Here is a 10,816-nt window from a genome sequence, read left to right as displayed (position 1 = left end):
CCTTTCAGCTTTGAAGCTTGGTTCTTGGCCCTCAAAAGATTTCGGTCAGGACCCCTTTCCTTCCATGCTAGAAGCCGGATAGGATGTCTGAGGCCTCCTATGGCAATCACTAACTCAGTCATCAAACACTTAACAGATCGTCTAGGATCTGGGGCCTGTTACTTGCTTCTAACTAATGGAAGTTGGTAAAAAAAGATGGGAAGTCACTCCCTTGATTGGGTCCCATTACATAAGGCTCCGTCTTAGCAGACTGGAGAGAGGTCGTCCTTAGTGGCTTGATGAACTAAGCTGCCATTTTGAGGCAGCCCCGGTGGCAGAGGGAACTGTGGGTGGCCTCTAGAACCGGCAGGTGGCTTCCAGAGGACAGCCAGCACCTGGGGCTCTGTCAGGAAAGCGGGGAGGTAGGGGAGGAGCAGCAGGGGTCAGGCCTTGGAGTCCACGCAGGCCGAACATCCCATCGAGAGGCTTTCAGGCAGCGGTGGGAGGGGGTGAGGCCTTCACATGAGCTGCCGGTGATGGTGGGAAGAGACGGTGCCGGGATCTGTCCTGTCCGCCTGGTCACCTCGTGCGCTGTGGGGCTCCTGGCTGGCTCGCCGCTGTGGTGCTGCTCAGCTCCCGCCTGCGGCTGTCCCTTCCCCTTCTCCTCCTGTGCCCCACGTTCCCCGCTTCCAGCTCCTTCCTACCCAGAAAAATGGGAATTCTTCTCTTCATTTTGCTGAGGCAAGTTCAGGCCTCGATAACTAGCTTGAGATCTCCTCTTCTCACCCACTTGAAGAGGGAGGGGTTCTCTTCCGTGCTGTTCTGTAATCTGCTGAATCCCCCCCCCCTTCCTATTCTCACCTAAACTGTTCCCCAGGGCTGCCTACCTCCCAAAGACCAGAACTCTCCCTTTCCTCGACACTTGGCCCTGAAAGCATTAGTCCAAACGAGCAAATTAGATCTGTCTTCTCTGCATCTCTCCCCATAGAGTCGAGTTAGAGGAGGTTGGTGCTGTCATCACATTAATGGCTGGGAGACGGGCCAGCCAGCATACAAGCCTGAGAGAAAGCAATGCGGGAGAGGGCAAGGTCAAGTAGAGCAGTGGTGAGGACTGCGCTGACCGCCGGCTTATGGGTCAGTGAGTCAGGGTTCCTGCTCCTCCCCCAGCCCAAGCCAATATGTGACCTGTCCCCATCTGCAGAAGTGGAGGCAACAGCAGGTCACTGGTGTGGGAGGCAGCAGGGATACATCTGAGCCATGACTCAGTCTTTGCCCACTGAAGCAGCAATAAACCAGACAAATCTCAAAGCACAGTGCTTCTTATGATAAAGGGAACAGACAGGGTTGACTGCACCCCTGTCAGGGAGTCAGGCCTAGAAGGTGGACCTCCACTGCAGAGGGGTCTGCTCTCCCCCAGCCAGCCACCCGCTAAGCCACCTGCTCCAGACCAGCTGGGAGACGCACAAACGTGACGCCCTGTTTTAACCCCTGAACTGGACCCACAAAACCTCCTTGCTCTGCTCTAGAGGGGCATGAGGGCGGCTGAAGATTTTCTGTAAAACTCTGCTACCAAGTGAGATGTACTGAAAGGATTGACAAAGATTTTCAAGAGCTTTTTAATGTTGAACTTTTAAAAATACTGAACTTTATCAAGAGGCAATTTATCCAAACATTCAAATCTCTCCTTTCAGATTTGTACCGGGGGGTGGGGGTGGGGGTGGGCAGTAATGGTCGTCTCAGGGCAAAGGGCTTCAAAAGGGAATCTTATGAAAGTAGTGTTTTCCAAATGGGCTTAATCAAAAAGCAGGCCTGGCAGTGACCAAGACCAAGGTAGCCTGCAAAATGGCTTTCTTTCACAGGGAGAAAGAGCCTAGGAATTATCCCAGTTTTATAACCAGAAAGTTCGGTGGTTATTGTATTTTCCCCACACATGATTATAACCTAGAACTCGGTTGGAAACCGTGTAGGGTCCTGACCACGGAGGGCCCGTATTCAGTCACCTGCCAGGGCCAGATGCTAAGTTACAAGTGCTTCCAAAGTGTCAGACCAATTTGTACTCCACCTCAGATTTCAGAAAGGGTGAGACGTCAGGGGAACCCAGGATGAAAAGAGGACAACACTGGACTGGTTTATAATCCCTCCCCTCAAACAAACACTCACTTGGAAAACTCAAACTGGATGCTTGCTTGTAAAGTTTATTGACAACTGTTTGGTCCCAACACACAAAACAGCACTTGAACCACAAAAAAGTGTTCAAAGTAGACAATTAAGAAAAACATCGCTCCCCCCCAGCCCAATCCAAAACAAACAGTGCAAGACAGGAAAGGGGGTTTTGGTGATAACTTTTTTTTTTTTTAAAGATATATCTAATACAGTACATCTTTCCACCCAGAAATAATTTCATTGCCTTAATTCTCATACATCATTTTGTCACATCATTTAATTAAGCCTCTGGATAAAAAAATAGATAGCAATTGAACTGGCCATTATGGAGTACATTATGAACACAATGAACTTCTGCTGTACTTTCCCATCTTCAAACAGCAATTGTTGAGTCATGCGTATCCCAGGCTGGTGTCTCCAGCGAACAGTGCAACCACACTCACATGACAGCACGCAACTTCAGTCTCTCCTGGTTGCCCAAAGAAGCTGCTCTTTGAGACTGTTCCTTGTGACTTGTAATGGTACCTCTTTATGTTTTTAAAACCCACAGTTCTTTAAATGAGAACAAAACTAAAGTCCAAGTGTGCAAACTCAGCCTTATGAAATCTCAGAATAAGGCAACTGATGTTCTCAACACTGTATCACACTGTTTAAAAACTTCTTTTAAAAAATTGCACATTTGCATCGTACTCTGTCACACTGTCTGTAGAAATGCCTTCGAGGGACCTGCAGAGAGCCATCATGCTTAGAAGGCTTTTCCAATGTGGTTCCACCTCCACTGGGGCGGGGGCTTGAGAACTGGGAATCGTTGGCTTCATAGAAAAGATTTGGGGAACAGAAATCTAACTTGTAAAAAGTCTCTCTATAGCCTTTATTTTGTGGCATTTAATCAAAATGTTGGCTATAAATCAGAGCCCATTTTCTGGCTTTCCAGAAATTACAAAATATAAGCATTTCCCCAAAAGATACCATTTAACTAGCGGAAGACCTTTTGCCAACAGGTTCTTTCTGCTCTATGAATGAATCCGCCTTTTCCCAACAAATACAACCCATTGTAAATGTCAGGTTTCTTCGGGAGGGGTGAGAGGCCACCTGTCACCAAATGCCTCAGACACCTCAAGGCGAAGGTCATTCCACAGGGCAGTGCTCCCTTAAAGGCTGGCTCTCCCCAAATACCAACATCAGATACAAAAAACCCGAACACGCTTCCAACAGTGAGAACTGAGTTAGACACTACTAAGACACACAAATACCTACACATAAAGCTTCCCAACTACCAAAACCAGCTTTAAAATTACAAAAACAAAGTTAAGTTGATCAACCTTGGCCTTTGTCTCTTTAGATAGAATGAGTGTGTTCCTAGTGGAAAGAGTATCAATACTGCCCCGATAAAGCACCTCACCCGTCAGCTCTGATTTGTAAATTATGCATTGCATATTTTAGAAAATCAGACACTCTTTCCAACACTGTCTCTTGACACACAATATTGTGTGTTGGCCTTCAAATGCTGACTTTAAATCCAGGACACCCAGACCATCTCCCTTTCCTTTACCTGATGCGTGTCAAACTGGAACTGAACATAAAAGGGAAGCTTAGATCATCCTCAACTTTCTAGAAAGCTCCTAAACAGAACCCCATAGTGGAAACATTAAAAAATTTTTGTGATGAAGCCACATTTGTCAACTACAGACATAATTAAATTAAAAAAAAAAAAAGGCACTCTTACAAGTCACATGGAAGCCAGGAGCCTTCACATCCAACCTGAAAATACATTCTCACTTGCGGGCCCACCCTACAGTGTGTGAACACGCAGGGTCACTGAACAGGCTTTGCTTCAAGACACATCATGCATATGATCAACACTGTCTGAAAACATCCGCGAGCAAAGGTGTGGAGACCCTGTTAGGCCACACGGAGGGATACCCCACTGATGTGGCTCAATGGAAGTAGAGCTACTTCCTTCTCTAGCCGAGTTCTTCTGCCTTCTTCTTACGGATCATTATATTTCATAATTCAGAAAAGAATTGGTAAAATTTATTAGGAAGTCTTTAACAAATGGGAAGTTTTTGTGTTTTTTTTCCCAAAAAATTGGGGAAAGGGGGGACGAAAAAGAAAAAAAACTTCAGCTCAAAGCTGTGCTCAATGTCAAAGAAAGAAAACACTGTGGAATAAGTCTAGAGACGGAGGGAGTGGCTGATCACTGAAACAGCAAAGGCTGTGTGTTTGAACCCACGTTTGTGTGCAGAGTCAGACTGCTTTCCCACCCTAATTCTACGTTCAGATGAGTCAAAGCTTCGTTATAGGTGCAAAGGAAAAGTTGGCTGCCAATTTTACTCTATTTTTGGGTTGCTTTTTGGCTGGGCTTTCCACAGGGTCCTTGCTGAGCTGCGACTCGGGGGCTCCCGAGGGGGGGCAGGGCGGCGCTGGGGCAGCGGCTGAGACGCGAGAGGAGCTGGAGTCGGAGGTGGCCTTTTTGTCATTTACTGGTACTGGAGCTCCAGTGTTCTCTTCTTGGTTTAAAATAATTTCTGTAAACACAGAAAAGCACACGGATTCAGTTCTACAACCTGCAAGAAGTGTTGGTTTCAGTCTCTCGCTCATATTTCCACATACACACAAAAACATTTTTAAAATAACCCCTCAAATGTCACACCCAGGCCACCATTTACATATTAGCTATGTAACCAATATTTTGTGTCAGTCAAATACTTATAAACTGCATCTCAGCTCTCCCCTGAAGTAACAGTTTTAGAGATCTTTGTTTTGACTACAAACCAATGGGCAATGATTTAAAAGGTTCTTTTCCCTCTTTGGAGTCTCTGCACTGTGTCAGGTAGTTAAGGACCCCTAAGCCTCCTGTGATTTCAAGACTTTCAGGCTAGGAGGGACCTGACCCCTGGCCCATTCCACTGACAGACCTGACTCTGTGTGGCTCTAAGGTTAGAGTGGGGGTCAAGGGGAGAGAGGCAGAGTCAAAATTGCCCTAGAAAATCCAGAAAGTCACAGCCAGTCGGGCCCCTGCAATGCTGCAGGCTGCTCTCCCTAGCCACACTGCAGGCCTCTGCTGTACACACAGGGCCACGCTGCTCGGAAGAGACGTACTGTTATAGCTCAGATCCCTATTGTGCATGCGAGGGGCTCTTGCCCCAAAGGCACAGAGAAGGCGAGAGTGACAGAGGGGACGACAGAGCCTCCGCTCCTTCTCGGGCTGACACTGAGGAGAACGGCAGACAGAATGCCTACACCATTCAAATTATTTTTCTGTCCCCTGTGACTTGTGAATGACTGGTGTATACAAAGACTCATGTACACTAACTGCACCCAGGCTAACACGTCCCAAAGAGCTAGTATCAACCTCCCACCAGCTCCAGTTTTGCAGGGAATGCAGCCTGCTTTTACCACAGGCCAGGTCTCTGGTCTCAGGGGCCAGGTGCCTGGGTCCATGCCTCCCATTTTCCAGGCACAGAGCCTCAGTTCTGTTGCTGGGCAACAGTGCCCCCTGAGGACAAGGGCTGCACCAGAGGGCGGGAAGGACTGGTGGGTGCAGTGACGATGACAAGGGAAGGGCCTCATCAGAGCAGGTGGGCCATCCTTTCAGCTCGGGGGATACGGCAGAAAGACACGAGGCCGTGGGTTCAATTCTAGCCCTGACTTTCTAATAAGGCCGCCTGAAGCAGACTCTATTTCCAACACAGCTATGCCCATCTCCTAACCTGCGGAGCTGAGGAAGAAGTCAGGGACCAAGCCTGCAACCCTGGAGCAGTACTGGGCGCACAGAGAGCGGGCAGCGCAGTGCCAGCGCACAGTGGGGGCAGGCAGCGGAGTGCCAGGCATGCACCAAGAGTGGGCAGCAGGCAGTGCAGTGCTGGGCGTGCAGTGGGAGCGGAGAGTGCAGTGCTGGGTGCGTAGTTTGAGTGGACAGTGTAGTGCAGGGCGCACAGTGAGAGCAAGCAGTGGGCAGCACAGTGCCAGGTGCACAGTGAGAGCAGGCAGTGCAGTGCCAGGGGCGCAGTGAGAGCGGGCGGCACAGTGCCGGGGGCGCAGTGAGAGCGTGCAGCGCACTGCCAAGGGCACAGCGAGAGTGGGCAGCAGGCGCACAGTGAGAGCAGGCAGTACAGTGCCGGGGATGCAGTGCGAGCGGGCAGCGCAGTGCCAGGCACACAGTGGGGGCGCAGTGAGAGCAGGCAGTGCAGTGCCGGGCGCACAGTGGGGGTGCAGTGAGAGCAGGCAGCGCAGTGCCAGGGGCACAGTGGGGGCACAGTGAGAGCGGGCAGCGCAGTGCCGGGCGCACAGTGGGGGCGCAATAAGAGCAGGCAGCGCAGTGCTGGGCACGCAGTGAGGCACGAGCCGGCGAGCGCCCTGTTGGCCTCCTCTTCCTTCTCAGGTCTCTGCACCGAGTCTGGGGTCAGGCACAGATGCCCCCTCCCTCCAGTACCTGCCTAAAGCCCCGTAGCCTCTGGAGTCCTTCAGGAGACTCCGCAAGAGATGACATGTACGTGTGGTGACGAGTGTGTCTCCTTCCCAGCCCGGCTGCCTCCGCCCTCAGGATGCACTGTGACTCCCTGCGCTCCCCACGCCACTCAGGCTGCGGCCCAGTTCTGGAGGAGTCAACGGAAAAGGCGCGGTTTCTCCTCCCCTCTGCCAAATATTACGTTGGCATTTACGGTTTTATTCTTTAAGCCCACAGAGAAAAGCCAAATCAGTGCATCCTACCAGAATGCTCTTCTTGAGGGTGTTCCTCAAATTGGATGAGATCAGCAGATTGAAGGATGACGGGATCTGGTCTCAGCTGAGGGGACGGCAGGCAGGAAGGGACGGGCGCACACAGGAGGTCCACAGGGGAGCTGCTGGTCAGGTGGAGGAGCTCCTGCTCCGTCTGACAGGGCCCTGGACAGAGAAGGCAGGCTGTGATGTGACTACTCGGGAGGGCAGTCTCCCACACGGCTGTGTCCCAGGCTCTCTTCCGAAGCCTTAAAGATTTAAAATGTCAGGTCTGACCAGGCAGTGGCGCAGCGCATAGAGCATCGGCCTGGGATGCTGAGGACCCAGGATCAAAATGCCAAGGTCACCAGCTTCAGCACAGGCTCATCCGAGTTGAGCAGGGTCGCTGGCTTGAGTGTGGGATCACAGACATGATCCCATGGTCGCTGGCTTGAGCAAGGCCTCACTGAAGCCCCCTGGTCAAGGCACGTACAAGAAACAATCAGTGAACAACTAAGGTGTCACAACTATGAGTGATGCTCCTCATCTCTCCCTTCCTGTCTGTCTTTGTCTCTCTCACCAAAAAAAAAAAAAGAAAAAGAAAAAGAAAACCATCAGAAGTACTCAAGTACTCAAGGTTAAAAAAAAAAAGAACCACTGGCCCTGGCCGGTTGGCTCAGCGGTAGAGCGTCGGCCTGGCATGCGGGGGACCTGGGTTCAATTCCCGGCCAGGGCACATAGGAGAAGCGCCCATTTGCTTCTCTACCCCCCTCTCCTTCCTCTCTGTCTCTCTCTTCCCCTCCCGCAGCCAAGGCTCCATTGGAGCAAAGATGGCCCGGGCGCTGGGGATGGCTCCTTGGCCTCTGCCCCAGGCGCTAAAGTGGCTCTGGTCTCGGCAGAGCGACGCCCCGGAGGGGCAGAGCGTTGCCCCTGGTGGGCGTGCCGGGTGGATCCCGGTCGGGTGCATGCGGGAGTCTGTCTGACTGTCTCTCCCCGTTTCCAGCTTCAGGAAAAAAAAAAAAAAAAGAACCACTAACAGAGACCTGGGTCTCCTGTTGGTAAGTGAAATGCCACAGGCCAGGATGTCCCCTGAGGCCCCATCTAAGGAAGATTCCACAGTCAGCCACCAAAGAAGGGAAATAAAAACCCTGAGAAGGGGTATAAAGTATATAGTTAAAGGAGCAAAGCTCAGCATTAAAAGGCGTGGGTCCAAGTTCTGTCACTCCCTGGCTCAGAGATCGTGGGCAAGCTACTTTCACCTCCGGGAGTTCTTGTTCCTCATTTGTAGGACGTAGATAGCTACTGCTGAAGGCTGCTGTGACAGCTGAGAGAGATGAGCGACATTAAGATGCTTTATAAAATGTAAAATGCTACATAACTGAGTTATAAGTGCAGAACACAGCAACACTATGATTTAGAGTCCAATGAAGATAAAATTTTCACACACAGCAATGAAGTCAAGTCTTTCAATAAAGTTAAAATTGCCATAGAATTCAAGTGAGCCAATTTCTACTTATAGAGATGGTTCCACATAAAATCTAAGCGACTCAATGTTGTTTTGAGTAATGTTAATGAATTACTATCAAGTCTTTCCCAGGGATGTCTTGTAACAAAGACTCTCCTTGACCCAGCTTGACTCGGGCTCCTCCTAGCCCTCTTCTCCACTAGCCCTTGACCTTGGCCTTCCATGTCTCTCCTGTCCTTGCCAAGTCTTAGCAAGAACCTTGGGAAGTCAGTTTACCGAGAATCCCCAGCCATGCTATCTGATCAAGTTCCTCAATGCCCCCTCCCTCCATCATCGAAAAGTCAAGTCCTTGGCCTGCCTTTAGCAAGAACCCTCTTATGTCAGTTTGGCTAGAATCCCCCTCCCTGATGTCTCCTCTTGGTAATTTTCCACCCACCAACGCCCTCACTCTGCTCCCTGACCATCCCGTTGTCCTTGTGTTCAGAGTTGAGCTTGATCTCTCTCCCCCAGTGCACTAGTGTTGACTACAGCACTAGTTACAAGATACCGTTCTAACAACATCAGAATTATTTTCCTTTAACGTCTGAACTGGGTTGACATTGTCATTTAGGGGGTGCCAACATCTCTTAAGAACCGTAACCAGTCAACCATAGAATGCTATCAAATGTAGGCCAGTTTTTTCCTATTAATCAACTACTTTGGAAAATGTATGAATACTTACCTGAAATGAATGAAAATAACCCACTGACGTCCTCCCAACCCCACCCCTCTCCAGGCCACTTCTCCTGGAATTATACCAACGTTGCTTTGTCTTTCCTCTTACCATCGTCACCTGCTCCGAGTTTGGGTTCCAAGGCTGTGCAAGATTTGGGCACCTCCAGGATACGCTCAGTAGCCAAGAGCCAGTTTGAACTTAAATGACCTAGAAAACAAAGAGCACCTGTCAGAGGGAGCAGTGAGAGAACCAGAATTTCTGAAGGGGCGCAGGACAGGTGATTACTTACTTTTCATGTCATTTTTTAACACTACAATTTTCTTATGACCATGTCCTTTTATCCAGACCACCTGCACACAAGACATACTGCTGGTTAAGCAACGGAAAAGGAAGGGAGATAAGCCCTAAAATTCAGGAGTTCTTGAATTTAGAATGGAATTAACATTCCTACACTCTTCTTCACGCTTTAAAGTAACAGAGGCTGGCAGAAACATGTCCCTTCTAGGAAAAACTGTGTAGTCCAAAACTTGTGAGACTCAGCTTTAAAAAATATATATATTTTTTTATTTAGACAATTAATTTTAACAGGGTGACATTGATTAATTAGGGTAAATAGATTAAGCAAAAATAATCTTTATACCTTTTAAAAGGCTGTCTTCCAAACACCAGATCTGATCTATAAATGACACTAGTTCTCACATGAGAGCCCTATTTTTCTGAAACAACACCTATCTCCCCCAATTTACTGGAGTCCTCTCAGACCCCTCAAACTGAGTTTGTCCCAACCCTGAAACACAGTCCTCTGCCTGATGCTGCGCTCCTCCCCGGGCCCACCCCCGGGCCTGGCACTCTTCCACGAGCCCCTGGCACGAGTCCCTGATCGCAGCTCCCACGTGTCCTAACTCCTTCTATGATTTTCCCTCAGGCTCGATCGTACTCTCACCCTGACCTGGGCAATGGCCAGAGTCCCGGCCAAGCCCCCTCGTCCCCTCCTGTTTCTCTCAACTCTACTGTGCACAGCAGGGACTGTGGTGTTTTTCACAAGAAAACCCAAAGCTGCTCTCCTCCTGACAACTCCGCTCTGGTATCCCCCAGGCCTGCCCACGGCCCTCCTCACTGTGCCCAAGGTTGGCTGCACTGAAACTGACCCATCACCTGCTGCGTGTCCTGACCCTCCAGTACCCCTCACCTGCCTGAACGCAGGGTCTAAGACTGACTCAGCCGGCATACGGGAATTTAATAAAGGTTTGCAGATGAAGGAAAAGCGCTAAAATCATCTTATGCGAACTGTATGATATGAAAGGATCCATTCAACATGCCTGCCTTTTCATTCTTCTGTTCAGGAGAGTAAGCTTGTGTGGCTCTCCAGGAAGATACTCTCCAGAAGCTCAGAAAACACTCACCTGCGGGATTGCCCCCAAGAGCTCCTCTACACTACTGTAGCCGTAAGTCTTGGGCTGCAGCGTCTCCCCGACATACTTGGTATAGGCCACAGAAAACTCATGAAGGAAAAGCTGCTGGTAGTGGTAAGTACGGAGTAAGGACCGCACGTTCTTGGCGAACAAATACAGACTTGTGAGCTTCACACACTCCTCTCTCTTATCATTAGTGAAAACCTGGTCCAATAGAAAAATGCAGCCTTAGACAATCCCAGAGTGAGTGTCCCCTCCGAGAAGTGGGGGCCTCTAACAGAGAGTGACAAGGTGCTGAGTCAACCTGAAAACAGACACTAAGCCAAGGAGGAGGAGGGATTCATTCAAGGATCTCCTCCAGAGAAACAGGAGTCCCTGAGC

General features: G+C 49.7%; 1 protein-coding gene across 3 annotated transcripts in view; it reads right to left on the bottom strand.

Moving 5' to 3' along the window:
• Window positions 1-2,156: 2,156 nt before the first annotated feature.
• The window catches only part of MARF1 (meiosis regulator and mRNA stability factor 1), a 42,375-nt gene continuing 33,715 nt past the window's right edge, over window positions 2,157-10,816 (bottom strand). For all 3 annotated transcript variants that reach the window (XM_066274778.1, XM_066274779.1, XM_066274780.1), the window contains exons 23-27: window positions 10,427-10,639; window positions 9,313-9,373; window positions 9,132-9,230; window positions 6,856-7,029; window positions 2,157-4,670 (exon numbers count right to left, since the gene is read on the bottom strand). In XM_066274778.1, the coding sequence (XP_066130875.1) occupies window positions 4,429-4,670; window positions 6,856-7,029; window positions 9,132-9,230; window positions 9,313-9,373; window positions 10,427-10,639 (789 nt within the window). In that variant the 3' untranslated portion in view covers window positions 2,157-4,428. The remainder of the gene's footprint in view (window positions 4,671-6,855; window positions 7,030-9,131; window positions 9,231-9,312; window positions 9,374-10,426; window positions 10,640-10,816) is intronic.

Source organism: Saccopteryx bilineata, chromosome 4 (assembly GCF_036850765.1).
Source record: "Saccopteryx bilineata isolate mSacBil1 chromosome 4, mSacBil1_pri_phased_curated, whole genome shotgun sequence".
In the NCBI taxonomy this organism is placed as follows: domain Eukaryota; kingdom Metazoa; phylum Chordata; class Mammalia; order Chiroptera; family Emballonuridae; genus Saccopteryx; species Saccopteryx bilineata.
The sequence above is the reverse complement of the archived record's forward strand: the minus strand, read 5'-3'. Positions and strand labels throughout refer to the sequence as shown.